The sequence below is a fragment of the Crinia signifera genome, chromosome 2 (assembly GCF_055691185.1).
Source record: "Crinia signifera chromosome 2, ASM5569118v1, whole genome shotgun sequence".
Taxonomy (NCBI): domain Eukaryota; kingdom Metazoa; phylum Chordata; class Amphibia; order Anura; family Myobatrachidae; genus Crinia; species Crinia signifera.
Window position 1 is genome coordinate 47,705,185 of NC_139218.1, and position 22,570 is coordinate 47,727,754.

The window sequence follows — 22,570 nt, forward strand, 5'->3', positions numbered from 1 at the left end:
ATGTCTGCATATAGAACGGACCTCTGGGCTACAGCAAATCTTCAGTTAACCCTTTGAGTGCTAACATTGCTGTCAGAGATCCTCAAAATACCCACTAAAAATGTCAGGGCCACTCACAGCGACTGTTTTTTTTTGGGGGCGCAATATTTAGCTAAGCTTCAATTAGCTGACTCGCCTGTATCAGTACTTATCTATACTAAAAGAACAGTTGCTGTGAGCGATGCCGGCATTTTTAGCGGATATTTTGAGGATCGCTCAAAGCAATGTTGGCACTCAAAGGGTTAAAGCACATGTCCGCCTGTACCGGGCAGCTTCGAAAAAGTGGCCTATTTCATCAGAAATCATACTACATATAAAGGGCCAGATGTACTAAGCTTGAAAAGTGATAAAATGGAGAGTGATAAACCACCAGCCAATCAGCTGCCACCTGCCATGTCACAGGCTGTGATTGAAAAATGGCAGGTAGGAGCTGATTGGTTGGTGGTTTATCACTCTCCATTTAATCACTTTTCATAGTGTAGTACATCTCGTCCAAATTATCAGTCAATCATTTCCTTAACTGCGATGTATTTTATGTGAATAATTATTGCAGTGACCATCTCCGGATCCATTCCGATACACACGAGACTGTGCAATGGATCGGCAGTAAAAAGATTTGTCACTTTTCACATGATCATCCCAGTGTGTTGAAATCTTGTTAAAAGGGAACAAAATCGCACTAGTGTATGGCCATCTTCAGTGTGCAGCAATGTACAGTGATTTCAGCAGTCAGCATGTCTCCCTCGCTGGTATGACCATGCTCTCTCCATGTTGCCACAACTGCACCAATAGTCTGTACACGGGTTGTAAATCATACTGGACTAATTTATCTACTTAATTTATGAAAAAAGGAGGCGAGATAAGAAAAGTGGAGGTGATTGGGGCTTAATGGTGCAATATGCATCATCGAAACTTGTAGACCTAAGGATCCATACCCACTCTGTGAGTCTCCCAAACATTCTGGGTGTCATCGATGGTGGGTCCTGGGCCGTCACTGGGGGGCAAGAGCATCTCCCAGTGCCGGCTTTTCCATTGCACCGGCCCAGGTTACCAGTTTACACTGCACAGTGAGCCAGGTCGAACTCTTGTTCAGCCCGGATCGCTACCCGTGTAGAAATGCCAGGTCTTACGATCTGGGGCATTTCAAACCCAGGTTTTTGCTTGCTTCCGCGGAAAACCCTGGGTTATATAGGCTGGTGTAAAAGGGGTATAACCCGTATCTGGATCTTTATGTCTGTGCAAATCACATTGGATGCCACCTGGCTGTGTGGTAGTGGGTTAGCCATAGGTGTGCGCAGCACATTGTATTAGGGGGGTGCAGTCATGTATCGGCACTCACTACAATATAAAATGTCTCTCAGCTTCTAATTAGTCTGTGTAACGGTACATGCAAATAAAGAAGAAACATATATGGATGAGGCAGGTATGTAGTGATAGGACAATGGTCTAGAACAATTAATAATGCACAACATACATAACTGATAGATGATCCGAGGGCCATCAGAACACAGCATTAGGGGGAGCCCATGCACACCGAACACTCAATGTGCGCACGCCTATGAGGCTAGCTAGCCCTATTGTTACATGATGCCAGGACAAAGAACAATGACAAATGTAACATATCCCCGAGAGTAGAGAAGTCACTTATACGGTTATTCAGCTTCTAGACAATATAGATCTAGCTACATGCTATAAAGGGTATGGGTAATATGGTCGATATTAGGTTGACATGCATTGGGTCGACCACTGAAGTCCAACAAGGCTTAGATGGACACATGAAATAGGTCGACATGGCTAAGGTCAACAGTCAAAAAAGGTCGAAATGGGTTTTTCACTTGCTTTGTCCTGAATGTTGGCATGGTCGACATGGTCACCGTCAATGTGTACCGCTGCTCGCCATGCTTCGGGCACTATTCTATACTCCCTCCACGCCCTAGTGCAGGCATGTCCAAACTATGGCCCTACAGCTGTTGTGAAACTTCAAGTCCCATCATGCCTTGCCACAGTTTTGTTATTAGGGAATGCTAAAACTATGGCAAGGCATGCTGGGATGTGTAGTATCACAACAGCTGGAGGGTCGCAGTTTGGACATGCCTGCCCTAGTGGATGGTAGGGCATGAAATACCGCCTGTCGACACGTTTGCTTAAAAAAAAAAATACCTGATAAACTCATGTCGACCGTTTGACTGTCACCCTAGCCATTGTTGACCTAAAGCTTGTGTCAACCTTCCAACCATGTTGACATATTTGATGTGTCGAACCTTCAGTAGTCAACCCAATGCATGTCGACTTTATATGTGTCGATCCAACGACCGTATACCGCTATAAAATGAGGTAGCAGCTGATTGGCTGTTATGGGCTTGATACAGTTCTCCATCAGTTTAGATGGTTTGCGTTGCATACGGTCACCAAGTGCAGTCCCCATTGTCCCCGTCACCTATACTAACCGATAATGACCATCATACCTTACCCTATAATAGCAGATACAATGACACATAACTCTGATAATGATATAGGATTGGCTGCACCACGGTAACAAACTAATAGACAGATTTTGTTTCACCTTCAGGCACGAGATGAAGTGATATCTGTGCTCAAGGCAGAGAAAATTGACCTGTCCTTACTGGAAGCACAATATGGGTTTGTGACCCCAAAGCGAGTCTTGGAGGCGCTTCAGAGAGACGCAATCCAAGCAAGTGCTACACAATGGCAAGAGGACATCTATGAAAAGCCAATGTGTGAGGTATGTGCAGCTGCTTCATCCTAGGTCATTGGAGATATATATATATATATATATATATATATATATATATATATATATATTGGATATAGTATCATGAGATGTGGTTGGGGCAATGACCCCTCAACATTATGCACCCTAATATACTTAGGGACGGGAACCACCAACGCTTTTATTTTACCTCCTTTCCAAAATAAAAAAGAACTTGGCTGATGCGTGGAGGTACATTTCCACTCCCTTATTTGTTTAAATCTGAACTGCTCAGGGAACATTGATATATATGAGGGGGCATAGCTACAACTTATTTAGTAGGCATACACCCTAATGCTGGGTACACACAACACGATGCTGGGTACTCATCAGAATGTTCTAATGAAGCAGGTGGAGTGGTACCCCCATATTGGGCATAAGTACTGAAAGATATGCCAAATGTGTTGTCCTGATTCGGCCAGACACAACATATTGAGCCAATATCATCTCAGTGTGTACGCGGCTTTACACCCGAGCCTGACCATGTCCAAGGCCCAAGTGTTGCAGAGATTTAGGGGGGTATTCAATCTCCCACAGACATCTCCCGACAGGGAAGATGGCTGCGGGGCCCTATTCAATGCTGTCTTCCCCGACAGCATTGAACAGGGGATCTCGGCAGAACGAGCCCGTCTTTACAAGCTGTCACACTAGTTCTGCCAAGAATGGCCGAGAAATGCCCGGCTGCAGCTCGCCTCTTCCCGGCCACAGCTCGTGGCCACGCCCCCTTCTCATCCCGTTGCAGACGGGACATTGAAACCCACCTGCGATTTCTTGGTCGAGCAGACCGAGAACAGGACAGGGTCACGGCTGTTAAACCAGCTCGACAGCCGTGACCCCACAATGAATACCTCCCTTAAGGGGTGTACACATGTATCAATTTACTTTTGATTTGTTTTGATTTCCCCAATGCCAACCCTTCTGATTTGGCCTTTGCTTTCCATTTAATCTACACTTTTGCATTTGATATAGATTTCGATGTGCATTCTGAGTTCCACCACCTCTCATGGCGAGGTGGAACATTTTAACCTCCACATTGGGAGGGTAGGGGGATAATTAGGTGGCATAGAAAAATGAGTTCCCCCACCTCTGCACGACCACTTTATACCCTTGCTATAGGAGAGGACAAAGGTGAATACATTGAAGAAACAATGCAATAGCAAAAAGGCAAATACTGGTATAATGAGGGTGCACTTTGCTATTATACACCCGTCTGGTGTAATGACGGGTGCAGGCTTTTAGAAAACTAAATGACCGCCTTTCATACAACAGCTGAAAGTCTGGAGTGAAACCCCTACCATGCGATGGTGGCAGTTTGGTGCGACAGTTTGTACAAGTGAGGGGGTCACATATCCACGGCAGTTCTATTAGTCATTTTAGCCCAAGGAGTAGACTTCCTAATATAAACCACATATATGTATGCTACCATTGCCAAAGACACCTAATATCATAAAAAATCTGAAGAAGTGAAATTCTTGCTGCATTACTATATGTACGTAGAGTACTCTCGCTTAAAATCTCATTTTATCAGAACTCTAATTCATCAGAGCGGACATAAATCACGCTGTTATTAAGCTTTTAAAACAAAAATAATATTGGAACTAATGAAAAATAACAGATAATATATTTCTTTGAACTAGCGCTTCAATGGCTGCCAGTCTAGTTCCAGGTCCCACTCCCATTTCAGACATAGCACTTTTGTTACAATGTAACCTTTCCAGTTGAACTCTATCTGCTTTCAATTAAAACTTGAAATGTTCACTTGGAAAGACTAATATTTTAGCCATTTACAAAGATGTCTCTCTGTAGGCCTGAAGTGGTAGAAATCTGTTCTGACATGTGGACATGATGTCACCATTTGGCCGTACACAGAGCAGGAGATTGTCCTGATTTTCATTACGTTTGTTTCTACATAAAATGCATTGTGGCTCATTTGCTGATTAGGTATTTCTGCAGACTGCATATCCCTAAATAACTGAGATACCACAATGAGTCCGGGAATGGGGTTTAAACAAACGAGACAATGGCCTTGAAATGGGCTGCATTCTTTAATTGGGAAATGTAGATCATGGGAAAAGTTCTGCATGCATGATAGTAATGACACTACCACTGTCTGCCAGTAACTCATGAAAGTGTGAGTATTAAAATGCATTGGCATGTGTGTTGTGTTGTATTGTGTAACTACAGATGTGTCCTAATACACTTAGGGGCAAATCAATGTGATGCAAAGGCGGGCAAATCAGCCCTTACCGTGGCGTTTCAACGTCTCCAATGGTAGCTCACACTTTGCCCATTTCACCACGCCGGCGGAATTCCAAATTTGCTTAAAACCGATTCAGAGACTGATTCTGAATCTGCATATGAAGTGCTACAATGCAGGAGCTCTGTAGCATTTCAATTAAGATGCACAGTCAAGCGAAAAAGACGTTCAGCGTAAGCTAAACTGTACTGGCAGAACTGCAGCATTAGTGTCTGAGGGCACAAATGGATGCATGCAGTTTTGTACTGGTATTATTATGTACACTGTCATGCCATGGCCAATAGCTCTTCTCAGCGCGCTAGGTCCGGTCGAATCGGCAGCACTGACCATCTTTATCACTCAAAATAAGCATCTTAGCAGTGGTGAATAGACTCTGTGCGCATGGCGTCTATTCCTGCAGGCAGAGGGGCTGAGGGCATGGCCAGAAGCTCACAGAGCCACTAGCCATGCACGCACAGTGTCAAATCGAAGGCGTGGCTGAGGAGAGTGATGCAATTTGAAGGCCATGCCCCCTTGCAGCCTGCTGCATTTAAAAAGTTGGGAGGTATGGTTTACCTACACCCCGACACTGCTGCAGTCTGCATAGCAGGGTAAGACTGAACACCCTGTTCCCCAACCTCTGGACTGACTGCAGGATGCTGTGGTTGGGAGGTATGGGCTCTATCATTGCTGTAAACGGGTCCTGGGTCAGATGACTCCAGGTTAACCATTTACACTGCCCCTCCATGTGGGTCTTACCTGTTTTAACCCTGCTCATTTCCTGGGTCATTGGACCAGGGTTATATTTTCAGGGCCATTTACACTGAGGCCCGGGATGAACCGGAAATAACCAGAGTAATCTGGGCATTGTAAAAGGGGTATAGGTTATATCCCATCTTTAGAAAAGTAGCCTGGGGAGACCTGATAGATGGTAGAAAGAGGAGACTGCAGTTATTTGAGCTGCTGTATCATCACTAGTCCAGTCCCTATGTGTAAATCTGCTGATCCACACAGAGCATTCTGTAAAGCAGGCCTGGCCAACCTGTGGCTCTCCAGCTGTTCTGAAACTACACATCCCAGCATGCATTGCCACAGTTTTAGCATCTCTGAATAGCAAAACTGTAGCAAGGCATGATGGGATTGCTGTCAGGGAAGCCCAGCCATTGCAGATTAGCAGAGGATTTATGTTTGTTCTGTATTAACACCCAGCTGTTTAATGTATATTATTCAACTTGCTAATGTACCACTGCGAGCTGCATGCATCGGTCAAACTGCACCTTTTATTGGTGCTTAGTCTGCATAACATAAACAAAAGAATGAAGCAGATTCTGGTAAGTACAAGTGGAGCCGAGCCCAAACATGCACATGTGCATCTACTTACACACGGGACAGTGATAGATGGGAAATATTTACAATCACATGTGTACACTGCCAGCTGCCAAATCTGACGTGGGTGTTAATAAGCAGTGGTTATGGAGACCATACTACAGTAATTCCAATGATATGACAACTTGGCTCTAATGGAGTATAAAACATATACGCCTCTACCTCCCAAAACGTTTGTGTACAGCACAGAAGACTGTATATGTCAGATTATTCCTGTATATGTTAGATCATGCCTCTGTGCTAATGCCAATAAAATACTTATGGGCTTCTATAGAACCTTCGGGATACGGTCATTGGGTCACCAGCAAGTTGTTAGACAGTCATTAGGTCGACATGCAGGAAGGTCGACATGGGTTAGATTGACAGGCAAAAGGTCGACATGGGGTTTTTCACAATTTTTTTTTAAGCCGACAGGCGATATTTCATGCCCTACCATCCACTAGGGCGTGGTGGGAGAATAGTGCCCTAAGCATGGTGAGCACAGCGAGCCATGCGAGGGGACGCGTTGCACTTTAACCTGTGCCCATGTCGACTGTGTTGACATTCGGGTAAAAAAAAAAGTGAAAGTGAAAGTGAAAAACTCCATGTCGTCCTTTTGACCTTCCTGCATGTCGACCTAGACACATGTCGACCGAAATGCATGTCAACATAATGGTGTCGACCTAATGACTGTCTAACACAACTTGCTGGTGACCAACTGAGCCACACCCGAACCTTCCCGCCTTAATTGCTCATAATTTAAAACAATTCCAGATATTCCATTGCTATCGGTTCTGCCATAGACCTGGATTTCCCTGAAAGTCTGCCATACATAAATTAAGATTTTTTTTCCTCAATGGAAAACAGATCCATAGATAGGGTTCCTGCGTGTTTTAAAAACAACTGTACTTCTCTACATATTCTGCTATAAAACACAGAAAAAGCATTACGTAATTGATGCCCTTTTGGTTAACAAAGCAGCCATAAATCAGGTCAAATACGGTTCTGTGAGATTAGGAAACACCCGGACGAATGGTGAGAACATATTGGCATACAATGCAAAACATGTAGTAATACTTATTATATAAACACCATGTACATATGATTTGTACTGTGTCCATGTCCCTTTCTATCCCTGTATGTGCTCCATGCTGGGATATGGTCGTACTGTCAACCCGACTTAGGTCGACAGTCATTAGGTCAAAACCGTTGGGTCGACAGGCAACAAGGTCGACGGGGTTCTAGGTCAACATGGATGAAGGTCGACAGGTGTCTAGGTCGACATGGTTTTAGGACGACAAATGCGTTAGGTCGACAGGTCACAAGGTCGACATGGTTTTTTTCACTGTTTTTTTGAGCCGACATGTGCCGACAGTATTTAATTCCCTACCATCCACTAGGGTGTGGTGGGAGAATAAAATAGTGTGCCCGAAGCATCGCAAGCTGACTTCCAACTGTGTCCATGTTGACGGTGTTGACATTCGGGTCAAAAAACAGTGAAAAAACCCATGTTCACCTAGCGACCTGTCGACCAAACCCATGTCGACCTAACGCATTTGTCGACCTAAACTCATTTCGACCTTCACCCATGCTGACCTAGAACCAGTGGATAGTGGGGTTATGAACAGGTAAAAAATAAATCGCATCGGATCGGCCTATATCGCCTCTGATATATCGGCCGATATCGCCTCCGATATATCGGCCACCGTGAAACTAAACAAGTACCTCTGTGACTGAGACAGGCTGGAAGTGGTAACCGCTGACAACACAAGCCCTTCTCAAAAACACCTGGGGACGTGTGAAAATGTCAGGTTTCGGCAGCAACCACCAGCTTCTGGCCAGTGAAATTGCGAGGGGGATTCCATTTTCAATCCACGCGCATTTTCTGTTGCTATTCACTCTCGCGCATACGTGATGCGAACTGTATGTATGCACAGATGTTTGATAATCGCTCCTTTTGTAAATTCTTTAGCTACAGTGGTCAAGCTTGAATCAGGCCCTAAATTCTGTATGCGACACAAAGGCTACTTCACACACTCAGGGCCAGATGTATCAAGCTTCAAAGAGTGATCAAATGGAGAGTGATAAACAAGCAGCCAATCAGCTCCTGCTGGACATTTTTTAAACCCAGCCTGTGACATGGCAGATACGAGCCGGTTGTTTATCACTCTCCATTTTATCACTTCTTGATACATCTCACCCTCACCGCTTTGTTGTGAACACTGCACAGACCCCGTTGCTAGTCACATTACACAGACCCGTTCTGTCACAGGACTCTCAGAGAGCCGCACTGCTGGCCAGCATGTCCTTATATTTGTGAATCAACAATGAGGAAATATGCCCGCTCAGGCTTCACAGACATACTGTACCACATTCACTTCCAACTACCTATTGTGGCACATGCAGTACAAGAACAGCTCACCTGTCATTTCCTTTCTGTTAAAGCACCTCATTATCTCCTGGGGTTTTGGCATTCCTGCATAAGTAGCAGCTTGTACACATGAATACTGTGATTAAATCTGACCGTGCCTGGGAAAGTACTAATTCACCAAGACTAATTTCAAGTTCTTAATGACTTTTTGGATCACCATCAAACACTAAAACCAAAGTTCTTCTGGGCTTCAGAGGTTTATGCTTCTTTTCTTAATTTGGTACTTGTGAGTTATCTGGACGCCCGATTTTTTGATTGTATGCCTTAAGTTAAGGCATACAATCAGATGCGATGCGATATCGCATCGCATCGCATCGCATGCGACCATCGGATGCGATGACCCGATTTTTCCATAGGAATCAATGTTAAAATGATTCCTATGGAAAAAGGGGTCCTTTTCATACCCCTACTATCCAAGTGGGCATGGAGTTGGATATAAACCTGTGGCGAGCGTAGCGAGCCACCGAGCCCGAAGCGTGGCGAGCGAAGCGAGCCCCGCGAGGGGACGGTATTCCGTGTCCCCTCGCGGGGCTCGCTACGCTCGCCACGCTTCGGGCTCGGTGGCTCGCTACGCTCGCCACAGGTTTATATCCAACTCCATGCCCACTTGGATAGTAGGGGTATGAAAAGGACCCCTTTTTCCCATTGAATTCCATGTTAAAATGGACTCAGTCCATTTTAACATTGATTCCTATGGAAAAATCGGGTCATCGCATCGCATCGCATCGCATCCGATGGTCGCATGCGATGCGATGCGATGTGCCCGATCCGACCCGATTTTGAAATCGGGCGTCCGGATAACTCACATGTACCCTTAATTTCATTTGCTGTTAATATGTAAGGGAAACTCCCAAATATTAAGATTTATTGGTTATTAATGTGTTACCATTAAACAGTAATGGTAGCTCGATATGTGTTCTCAAGATAGTAAATAACCTTAAAAACTAATGATGAACAGAAAACTGACACACTAAGAAGAAAGTAGAAAGTAGGGGGGGGGGGGGGGGTGGGAGATGCAAAAATATGAGCTTTCTATTTCACATGGGATGTTGCTATGGGCAAACAATCAGATTATATCTATTATCTTCTAGAAGGTGCTAAATAAATAAGTAGATTCTGATTGGTCACCCATTGCAACATCCCATGTGAATGGAACTCTCATCTTAGTAAATTCCCCCCAGGGAGGTAGAGGCCTGTGTGCATACAGGGGGAAGGATGTACTAACATGCAGCCCCTCTCCAACGCACATCTCTAGCTGCTGCATAGATAATAATCACATATGTCATATGCACTAACAATGCGATTATATATCGTATTGTGATGCCTCGGCGATGTGGCAGCGGGTCCACATCGCTGCAGGGCCAGAGACTCCACCTCCCGGAAATATGGGGCTGGGGAGGAGGTCACTGGTCCGGGCAGCACAGCAGGGGTAAATAGGTGGGAAGTGTACAGTATAGGAGCCAATACACTATGGTGGTTTTGGCCTTTTATCCGTTTCCGACGGATTTGGCTAAGAAATCGATACGCATCGGTACGGGGCAGCAGGGGTCGCGATAAGAAGCCCACAGGCTTCTATGGGGTAGTGCCAGGTTTTGCTGGACAAGGAGAAAGAGAATCATGAGCGTAATTAATCCACAGTACCAAATACAAATAAATTCATCATCGGGAAGTAGTAATACTGTAACTTATAAGTCTGTAAGCTATACAATGGTGTTATGGGCTTTAGTGCAAATTGCACTTTTATGTATGACCCTACAATATGAGCACCAAAAAAACAACAACCCTTAAGTCCCGTACACACGAGCCAACTAGTGGCATCACGAATAGATTTAACAGCTGGTCAAACGAGTTAGTTTGACCAGCACAGATATCACTTAATGGACTTCAAATATCAATCAATGACATCATATTGAGCTGCATACGCAGATGACAGGTAGGTGGAAGGGAGGGGTGGGGTGTTTGGGCTGTGATCATAAACAATGCAAGCTCACGTACATCGCTAAAAATATTGATTATGCACTACACATTTCTTAAATGATATTGCTCAGAAGGGCACTTCTGGGTGATATCTTTCTGAAAAATTGAGTGTGTATTGAGCTTTATGGGGAGACGCTGAAGCATTCAAAGTGACGCTAGTTCGCTCAGAATGCTTCAGCAAGATCGCTCAGTGCACAGCGATACGTCAGCGCTGTGTGCTGAACAATCTGTCAGGGCCAGTGTTCTCCAGTGAGTATACTGGCCCTGACCGGCGATAGAACTAGATTTATCCAACATGCTGGATATTAATCGCTGGGCGAAAGAGACGCATGGGACCGGGCATTGCGATCGCCCCTATACACGTAGCACGGTAGGGGGCATTTTCTAAGCGTTCTAGTGAGATCGCTTAGAAAATGCCCTAATATTGCCCCATTGATCATCGCTCCAATCACTGATCATAATCACTGATCACCACATCAAACCTCCCCAAAGCTCTGTTACCTGAAACACTGTGTATGACAACATTCCACAATTGTTTCTAGAAGGTGTCTAACATGAAACACATAGCTGACATTATTCTCCTTTGATTTGCAGCTAGATAAAGTTGTGGAGAAACACAAGGAAACGCACAAGCGGATGCTGGAGCAGCTTCTACTGGTGGAGAAATCCCAAAGACAAACGCTGTATGACTTGGAGGATGAGAAGAGGAAGCACACAGAATACATGGAAAAGAGTGACGAATTTACCAACTTACTGGAGACAGAGCGAGAAAGGTAAGAGTACGGCAGCTTCTGTCTGATCATAGCAAACGGAAAATATGTTCTTTCAAAGAAACATTATTACAGGTTGAGTATCCCTTAACCAAAATGCTCGGGACCATGAGCATTTAGGATAAGGGATTTTTTTGGATTTTTGGAATATTTATTTTTTGCATACTTACCTGGTCCCTGGTGGCCCCCTGACGTCCTCGGTGTCCCCGGCAGCCTTCAGGATCCTCTTCAGCGGCATCTCCGGTGCCAGGGGTTCACTGCGCGAGTGCGCCACGCCACCGCATTCCTGCAATGCACACCTGGGACCTGAGATGCCGCTGAAGAGGATCCCGGAGGCTGCCGTGGACATCGGGAGACGAGGTAAGTATGAAAAAATGGGAGGGGAGAAAGGAGAAAAAAAAAAAAAAGAAATATTCCGAAAAACCAATTCAATTGTATGCGTCAGATTAACGGACATACAGTATATGAAATCGCAAGTGAGTAGGGCAAAGTACTGTACTAATATCAGGCCAAGTACAATCCTACCGGTCTACAATGAATATCTAGCTTGCGGTTTGTATGGTTTTGCCCATGTATAATTATGGTCTATCATATAAATAGTTAATTACTGAAACAGAGCCATAAATATCGGGATAATGTTAACATTGCGTTCAGAGCAAGGATGATTCTCCAGGAAGTGTGTACCCAAAGCAGGACAGGTTTGTCATATCAAATACCTAGGTTATAGTGTCTCACATTCCCTGCAGGCTATACGCATTCTACATTGTATAAGACCCTTATGGTTCACCCTGCTTATGAAACAGTGGATGCTAGGAGAGCATGCTGGTTTCATTATAGGAGTCCTTTCCTATGAGATCTTTACTAACAAAAGAAAAAAAAACAGAGTAACATATTGTATAAGCAGACAGTGTTGTTAATGGGAGAATCAATGTAGTGAATATAGAAGGCAGTAAATACAATACATAAATATATAGTAGGGGGCATTAGGAGCATATGTGGCACCCCGTTAGAAGTCATTTCTGGTCTTTGATCCCCATACTTGTGCCAAGCATGATCAATATCGGTGTAGCAGATCATTTCCTGATTGGTCTTCTGAAGAGTGGTGGTAACTCTTCGAGCGAGATTAAGTGGAAAAAGGTGCAAATATGAACAAATCAGATTCTAGAGTCTATAAAATGACCATTTGAAGATCTGTTGCTATGGGCAACTACTCCACTTTATATCTCTCATAGCGCCGTATTGAAATGTTATTGCTCCAACGGAGCTATTCAAATGTTGTTCTGTTCAGGAGCGTCTGGTGAGGGGGGTGAGCTGTAAGGGGTAAAACGTCAACCGTTTGAGCGTTCAACCTGGACTTTTCATGGTCAACCAGCCAAAAAAAAACCCCATCAATTGCAAATCACGACATCATGTGATATCATGACAATTGAATAGGGCCCATAGACTTGATAAATATCACCTCCTACGCCTAATGAATCGCTGTATTATCAATGTGTTGTCCCGGATCATACGGGTTGCCTTTATTATTAGAAATAGTATAGTTTATGGAGAAGGGCAGACACAATAACTGATACATTAAGAACGAGCAAGAAGTTACGTAAAACTGTCAATTTAAGTACATTGCACATTGGATACTGGGCTCATGAGATTTATCATGTCCTGATACCGAGTCAGATGTTAATTCTATATTGTTTATGATTTTAGTTTTTTCATAACAATGATGCTTTTATCATCGCATGACGATTGGTCTATGCCAGTGATGGCTAACCTTGACACGCCAGCTGTTGTTGAACTACACATCCCAGCATGCCCTGCTACAGTTTTTCTATTTGGCCATGCTAAAACTGATGCAGGGCATGCTGGGATGTGTAGTTCAAAAACAGCGTGAGTGTCAAGGGTAACCATCACTGGTCTATGCCAACATTTTTTTTTTTGTGTGGCCATTTAGGCTATAGAACTGCTGGCCCAAAGAGCAACCATTCGAACAGCAATTCTTGTACATAGGCCCATTGGTATCAGTATCACACGCTTTGCCTGTCAAGCAAATCTAAATACACCGCAGTAATCGCAAAGCACTAACGATGATAAACGATGCATAGATACAAATGGCAGAGATAAGGCAAACTCTGAGATCATGTGCAATACACTCACTTTATATATACACCGAACTTCTGTATCATTATCAGTAGCGATCAGCAGTTTGCAAAGCCTGATGTTCCGTTATGGAACTCCTGGCAGAAACACTGTTTTAGGCTGTTGATAATGTTTCTAGGCAACATTTGCAAGACCTTTATATTTACACTTTTAGGATTAGGTTCTTTGCTTATGAATCAATTTTCTGTGTCAGTTGTTGATTTTACCTTTTAATGTAAAAAACATTTACTTCTCAACAGTAGCACTTCTATCCCAAGGCAAAAGTACATCCACAACCTTAGTATAAACATTTTAGACGTATTCACTAAAAAACTTCCGTAGACTGATTATATATATTATTTCTAGAAGGTTATTTTTGGTGACTGTCCCTTTTTTCTCCCTTCTTAACCAAACTCGACAAATCAGGTACCATTTTAAACATTAGGTTCTCTGCTTCTAATGAATTGTTAATATAGAATTGCACATTGTTTTGTTTGTTTAAAATCTAAAAATGCCCATTCGCATGCGAAATTTTCACACGGGCCACCTAGTTACTGTACATTGGTAACTTAAAAAGTTACCAATGTATGGTCTTTGTCATTTCATTGTTTAAGGGAGCGGAGATCAGATACCATAAAACATATAGATTGTAAGCTTGCGAGCAGGGTCCTCCTACCTTTTGACTGTCTGTAAATACGCTGTTTGTTGTATCACGGTCTCCTTTTGTAAAGCACAACAGAATATGCTGCGCTATATAAGAAACTGTTAATAAATAAATATGTCCTCATACTGTACCATCCATTCCAATTTATGGGAATCCATAAAAGTATGCTCAATCTATGAAATAATATAATGCCTTATTCTAGATTAACCTGCTCACATCAGTTAAACAATTAAATGGTCGAAGAAAGATGCTCCTAACCCAATACAATACAAAGGCTTCATTTTTCAGGTAGCTCTTGATCCCCATAGTGGTAGAAAAAGAACTGGATGGCCCGCCTGATGCTAAACTCATGGCATATTTTCTGACTTTATGGCTAGAGAGCAGCTAGGTCAGCACAACAGGGGTGTGTAGTTCCAGAATAGGGGTGGTCTGGGGGCATGAAATGGCAATTCAGCACAAGTCCCAATATCGCCCTGCCCACACTTCCTCTGTGAGCAGAGGTACAGGTGGTGGTGAGCTGGATGTGGGAGACTTATCCACTTTTCCAGGTGGCCGGGAGTGCCACTACATCTTCTGGAGCCTCCCGGCATTTCTGGGAGTAAGCAAGTATGACTCATGGGCTTCTACTCCACATACTTCATGTTCAGAAGAACATTTTTCCAGAGTTCACTGCAATATATTACATAGCACTTTCAGAGAATGTTTCATCACTCCCATCAGTCTATGCACTAGTGACTAGCACTTACAGACTAAGAAGGCGATCTGCTTTTGTGCTTCTAGCACAGGTCTGGTCTATATCTCAATACAGACCAGACTTTACTAGAAGAACCAAAACAGACAGCGGCACCCCAGGCAGGAAAGAGGAACTGCACAGATTTTGAAAGATGCAGGGAACTAGAATGTACACTAGGAAATTCATCAATTAGTGTAAAAAAAAAAAAGGGAGAATTATACAAGTGGAGCAGTTGTCCCTAACAATGGGCAACTTACTCCCGTATCCATTGGATAAGATCATTGGAACTGGCCTCCCCCTATTAAAGACATAAACTCAACCAGGGCTAGGAAGCATGCCGGAAGGATCATGACGGACAAGCTGCACCCTGGTTACAACCTGTTCGACTTCCTTCCATCAGGAAGATGCTCCAGGTCCGTCCCTGTGAGAACTACCAGATCTGCAAGAAACTTCTTCCCACTAGCCATCCATCAACTGAACAACTGCGTCCAAGCAAGCGAAATCCGAACTCTGTCCGTTAAATAAAATAAACTCTTAGCTGCCTGTCCACTAAAAATGTATCTTAAGGACTCAACCCCACAGCCCCCCCCCCCTCCCTCCCTCTCATACTGGTACTGCTGTATTGTCCACAAAAAATTCCTAGGTGTACACATGTATATATGGCCAATAAAGTTGATTCTGATTGCTTGATACATATCCCCCTAAATTGCCTACCAATTAGACACACACTAACAAAATAAACGATACTTCCTCATCTTTGCGGCCACCGCTTACGCTATGGAACTTACGTGATGCTACTAACTGCGCGGTGAGCGCAGTGAGCCCGCAAGGGGCTACTTTGCGCTCGCCCCCGCCGGAGCATCGGCAGTCGGGATTCCGACATTGGGATCCCCCCTGTCGGAGCACCATACCACACCCATTTCATATAGATCTGCACAGTGAGCGTTCCCGTTTACCTCTCATTTTCTTTTTGCTTGTGTTAGTTGCCATAAGCATAGCATTATCTACTAACAAGGAAATTAATCCAAAAAAGAAAAAAATATATCTATATTATTTGGCTCGTGTAGCTCCTAAACATAATTAAAAATGCTGAAGTCAGAGTAACGAAACTGCTGCCAAATTCTCATCCAATATGATTTTTAAATCCTGTGGAAAAAAAAAATGCCTATCAGCGCAACACATGAAAATGACCGGTGACCCGTAACGTACGCTGCATGACTGCACAAGCATAATTAGAGTAAGTATCCTAATTTCCCTTCACAGGCGAGGAATGTGTGATACGAAGGAAAGGTTGAGACTGGACCTAGGGAAGGAAGTACTGGGAATACAGCTGAATAATCAGCTAACCCTTGTACCACAGAAACAACACACGTCTTTTTTGAGCCGTCCAGCTCAATGTCTTTGCTACAGTAATACAACTTTAGCTGGTCTTCCCAAGCATGCGACGATCAAAGTGGGAGCTGGGCATATTGCAGGAATCCGTGTGATACATGTTTATTTATTTATTTATTTTATTTATTTATTTATTAACAGTTTCTTATATAGCGCACACAGATTCCGCAGCGCTTTACAGAGCATAGTTATAATCAAAAACACATAACAAATTACAGTAAAAAACAGTTTAGGACAAGCACATGGTTAATATAGATAGTTGCATCAGGGGACAGGACACTGAAGCAATCATCAGGGTGGCAGAGGTTTATATATTCTAAGAAAGGCACATGAGGAGAGAGGGCCCTGCTCGTGAGAGCTTACATTCTAAAGGGGAGGGATAGACAGACAGGGGTGACACAGAAGGTAAAGAAGTGAGCATAAACAGTAGGTAAGGATAAGCGATGGTCAGGTTTTATGCAGGAGGGTGGGAAGATGACAGCTTAGTCTTTGATATTTTAAGTCTAAAAAAGCGCTGGGTCATCCAAGAGTAGACAGCAGAGAGACAGTTGGAGATATGAGTGAGGATAGAGGGAGAGAGATCATGAGAGGAGAGGTAGATTTCACTGTTATCAGCATAGATGTGATAGTGGAAGTTGAGTGAGCACATAAGCTCACCCAGAGAGGATGTATAGAGAAAGAGGACACCTACTATCAATGGAAGAGCAGGAGAGGTGAGGTCATTAGAGGTACAGCTGGTCATTTTCCAAACAGACAGTGCAAGTACAAGCTTTAACAGTGATAGTAAAAGTTGTTTGCAGATGTAAAATGCTGATGTTATGGTTGAATTGCCAGATTAAGCAGCCAGGAGTAGTATGTTGTGTGAATGAATTTAACACACTCAAAGCAGACTTTGGTTTTCTCCGTTGTTGTTTTGTCCTTCAGTTTCACTCCGGTTTAACGCTGGTATAACGCTGTAGTTATGAATCAGTTTTCCCACTTTAATAACGGCCCACTTCAATCTAGGCCCACAGATAAAATCGGCCCACAGCCTATCCGGCCACAGCCGTATGCAATGTCTACTTAAGTACTCTAACAATGCATGAGTTCCCAATTCCCAATAATTGGAATCCACTCGTTTAGTCCCCACCCCCTACAACACATAGCAATAAAAGTGGCTTAGAAAAACAAAACTAGCATTCCAGGATTCTATATATCACCTAGAATAAAAATAAATTCCTCCCTACACACAGGCTAGGTACTGTTGTAAAGTACACAGAGGAGATGTTCAGTGTGTTACCTAGAAGTACAAATCAATCCCACACAATAGATGTAATGCTTTGCAGTACAGAGGAGATGTTCAGTGTGTTACCTAGAAGTACAAATCAATCCCACACAATAGATGTAATGCTCTGCAGTACAGAGGAGATGTTCAGTGTGTTACCTAGAAGTACAAATCAATCCCACACAATAGATGTAATGCTCTGCAGTACAGAGAAGATGTTCAGTGTGTTACCTAGAAGTACAAATCAATCCCACACAATAGATGTAATGCTCTGCAGTACAGAGGAGATGTTCAGTGTGTTACCTAGAAGTACAAATCAATCCCACACAATAGATGTAATGCTCTGCAGTACAGAGGAGATGTTCAGTGTGTTACCTAGAAGTACAAATCAATCCCACACAATAGATGTAATGCTCTGCAGTACAGAGGAGATGTTCAGTGTGTTACCTAGAAGTACAAATCAATCCCACACAATAGATGTAATGCTCTGCAGTACAGAGGAGATGTTCAGTGTGTTACCTAGAAGTACAAATCAATCCCACACAATAGATGTAATGCTCTGCAGTACAGAGGAGATGTTCAGTGTGTTACCTAGAAGTACAAATCAATCCCACACAATAGATGTAATGCTCTGCAGTACAGAGGAGATGTTCAGTGTGTTACCTGTTGGAGACAAGAGATGATGAGTCAGATGAATCTGGTATAACGCTGTAGTTATGAATCAGTTTTCCCACTTTAATAACGGCCCACTTCAATCTAGGCCCACAGATAAAATCGGCCCACAGCCTATCCGGCCACAGCCGTATGCAATGTCTGTATTGTTGTTGTTGTTTGGTCATATCTGTGCCCATACCTCCCAACTGTCACGCTTTCCGCGGGAACGTCCCGATATTCAGGGACGTTCCCGCATCCCGCCCGGGGCCGCCATTGTCCCGCGGTGGGGGGGACAGTTGGGAGCCCCCCCAGCTTGCCGAGAATAGACGCTGTGCGCATGCGCACAGCGTCTATTCAGCTCCGACGAGCGGCGACAACGGGGGCGTGGCCGGAGTTCGTGCCACCCGTGAGGCCACGCCCCTTTTCTTGAGGCCACGCCCCCTTTTCCGGATTCGCCGCGCGAACGTCCCGACCTCCCAACTTCAAAAGTTGGGAGGTATGTCTGTGCCTAAATTAGCCACAGAAGACATCAAAAGGGAGAGAGAGAGAGAGAGATCGGCCCAATAAATGTATTGTGTGGGGCCCAGCCAGTAAGGTCAGCTCTGCTTCAAAATATTAGAGAGCCACTAAAGATAATGACTGTAAGCACAAGCGCATTGCAACCCGCTGCCTTCTGCATTTCCACCATAGAAAACAATGGGGCAGATGTATTAAAGCCTTAACAAGAGATAAATGCAAGGGTGATAAGGAGAGATAAACGTCCAGCCAATCAGCTACTTACTGACTTTTTTCAAACACAGGCTGTAACATGGCAGTTAGCAGGTGATTGGCTGGACGTTTATCTCTCTTTATCACCCTTGCATTTATCTCTTGTTAAAGCTTAATACATCTGCCCCAATGACCCTACCAATTAGTGTTTATTCTAGCACCTTGCATGTTCCAAAACTTGTACGATTCCTCTTCCCTGCACAGGGTGTAAGCCCTCTGCTGTGTTGCTTCTAGCACAGTATGGTCTGTATTTCAACACTGATATGCAGACCAGACCCGTGCTAGAAGCACCACAACAGAGAGCGACACCCCAGGCAAGGAAGAGGAACTTCATGGGTTTTGATTATGTAGGATGCTAACAGATGTAGGATGCTAAAATGAACATCACATTACAAAATGACCTGGCAATGTGGGGATTACTGAGGTATACAGCATTTGTGCTTGCTAGATGTATGGTTAGAGTTCTGGTGATTTAGGTTTGAGTTATGTTTTATCTACTCAGACTATTGTATAATTTAGAGTATATGGATGCCAAATAAGCTCAAACTAACAAACTTGATGTTGTGAGCAAACTAATCATCACTGTTTAAAATGTCCAACTTTCCAAGCTTAGTAAACCGCTCATACAGTATGAAAGCCAATACGCACTTTTGCACAGAGAAGATCAGTAAGGCTTCCTACACATTGTGGCAACTTCTCCCCTCGGAGAAGTTGCACGCAATGCACCCTTTAACCACCCGAGACCTTCCTGAGCAGCAGGATCTCATGCGTTCCTTTTGCAGATATAATGGCAATCAATCCCAGCTGAGCCTGCCCGGTGCCGGAAAAAATCCTGCAGATTGCTTCTCCAGCCGGGACTGCTCAGAGGGTCCGATGCGAAGCGCACGGGACCGTGCGTTGCATCGGAACCGCAGTCAGTTACCTGCAATTTGGACTCTTTTCCTTTGATTGATTGCTGCAATCACAGGAATAGAGCCCAAATTGCAGGTACATTGCCCAGTGTACTTAACTCTGACACCACTTCTTTGGTCTCAGTATATATCAGCCAATTACATATAGGGTCTCTCTACAGACAAAACCTGGATTCTCATTACTCATATTCTGCCAACTCCAAATCATTTAAACTATATGAACATCTCAGTCCGAACATGACCATTCGCTGCAAGTGGTCAACAAACAACATGAATTTATAACCTTATCACTAGTCATTAAAAATATATTGATAAGCTCCTTAACACTCAGGAGGAGGTAATTCAATTGTTTACCTCGCTGTCTGTATGCCCCATTGCCCATCAAGAGGGGTGGGAGATCGCAGGGTCCATAAAATGGCTTAACCCACAAGAGTGCTGTGAAAAGTGCAGTTTGGGTGCCTAAACTGGTCACTTTTTGCTCATTTCAACTCTCCACACCTCCAGGGGCTGAAAGCTGAAACGCAGGCACTGGCAGCTGTTCGCACTTAAAAACAGAGCAACAATTGAATTGCTATGTAAGACGCCATCTAGTGGCCGCCGGCATGATAATCAATTGAATGCTCCTGAGAATGGGCTTACACTCAACGTGAACTACAACCGTGAATGTTTTATAAATGAGCAACAAAGTGGTGGAAGCCATGTTCACAAGAGAAAACAAATAATCACGGCTTCAACCTTTTAATGGTTCTAAAAGTAGTAAGATGATCCAGGCACAGCATGATAGCTGCTACTGTAGCACACACAACGTTGATGGCATACAGAACTCGTAAAACATTATCTATGCATCAGTGGATGTGCGTTCTCACACCCAAATGTTCCCATCTGGAACTTATTGTTAACTAGAAGGAAATGCTGTAGATATGGCATTTCTCCATGTCTGCTGAACTAATTATATGTGTCAAAGCGCATGACTTGGTTGGTGGACTAAGTGGGTAGTGGAATGGATTACATTGATAGTATCTTTCTAATACTGTATGAATGTATGCAGAGATGGCTGATGGGTTATCTCAGAGTAGAATCTACATAATACTGCCCCCCTTCGTAGGTAACGCCTAGGTATGATGAGAATGATGGCACGTCTACAGAAAGGTCATTCCTTTCACATACCAGAGCAGATAATACACGGATGTCGGATGGAGCCATCAGCCAGTAGAACCATGACCTCATCATTACATAGATGGAACAAACGTTCTTATATTCAGCATGAGAAACATGACGAAAAGTTGTACCGGAATGCAGTGGGAAAAAAACTTTTTTCCACAGTGCCTCTGGCCAATAATTTGTTTAGAGAAATTCCACCCACCAAAAGAATATTACCTCAAATAAAATGTGCTTGTATGTCACCCTTAAGTGCCGTACACATATGACCCACGGCACCGCCGATATCGTTATTGTTGGCCACAGGTCCATACACAGTTAGGTCACTCGCTGCCGCTACTCCATGCAGCCAAAGTTGACCTGTATGTACAGACATCAGGGGGGGGGGGGTCATTAACAATGCACCGGAGTGCACATCGTTAACGAAATTGAGGACACACATTAAATGATTTTTTTTTTTTTAAGAGATTTCAACCAGAAGAATACTTCTGAGTAAAATCTATTAAAACCTCATCTAGTGTGTATGGTGATTTAGGTTGTTATGTTTGTCCACATATTTTAAGAATGGAAGCCACAAGCACTGGTTTTGCCTATTATGGTGACCATAAATAGTTTAATTTGGTCCTGGACCACCAACCCGGGGCGCCATTGCAAGGGTACAGAGGTACCCCACCCCAGCATGGATTGTGAAATGGTTAGCATTACTGCCTCAAAGTGTTCAGGTAATCTGAGATACCTTCATGCTGCCTACGTAAGTGGATACCATCTAGTACTTTGGCACTGTCTAACAAGAACTTACAAGGAGGACTTTTGGTACTTGTTTCCTATCTGGGCGCCCATCGCGGGCATCGCGTGTACATCGCATGCCATTATAATGACATGCGATGCGACCGACGCGATTACCGCGATTTTACATAGGGAACAATGTTAAATGTCCCAATTGACCCGATTTCACATAGGGAACAATGTTAAATGTCCCAATTGACCCGATTTCACATAGGGAACAATGTTAAATGCCCCCCCCCCAATTGTTAACGCCACTCCACGATCAACGTCAACCCGAAGCGTGGCGAGCGCAGCGAGCCCGCGAGGGGCGGCGGTACGCGTCCTCCGACCTTTTCATACCCCTACTATCCATTAGGGCGTGGAGTGAGAATAGAATAGTGTGGCGAGCGCAGCGAGCCCGAAGCGTGGCGAGCGCAGCGAGCCCCGCGAGGGGACGCGGATACCTTCACAGGTATCCACATCCCCTTGCGGGCTTCACAGGTGTCCGCGTACGCTCGCCACGCTTCGGGCTCGGTGGCT

The 22,570-nt window shown here is 44.0% G+C and overlaps 2 protein-coding genes across 5 annotated transcripts in view; one reads left to right on the plus strand and one right to left on the minus strand.

The window, feature by feature from the left end:
* Positions 1-22,570, minus strand: part of CMSS1 (cms1 ribosomal small subunit homolog) — a 313,649-nt gene that overhangs the window by 178,520 nt on the left and 112,559 nt on the right. The window lies entirely within an intron of this gene.
* FILIP1L (filamin A interacting protein 1 like) overlaps positions 1-22,570 on the plus strand; it is a 249,078-nt gene that overhangs the window by 139,317 nt on the left and 87,191 nt on the right. The window contains exons 3-4 of the mRNA XM_083171978.1: positions 2,609-2,782; positions 11,413-11,591. Of these exons, the coding sequence (XP_083028104.1) occupies positions 2,609-2,782; positions 11,413-11,591 (353 nt within the window). The remainder of the gene's footprint in view (positions 1-2,608; positions 2,783-11,412; positions 11,592-22,570) is intronic.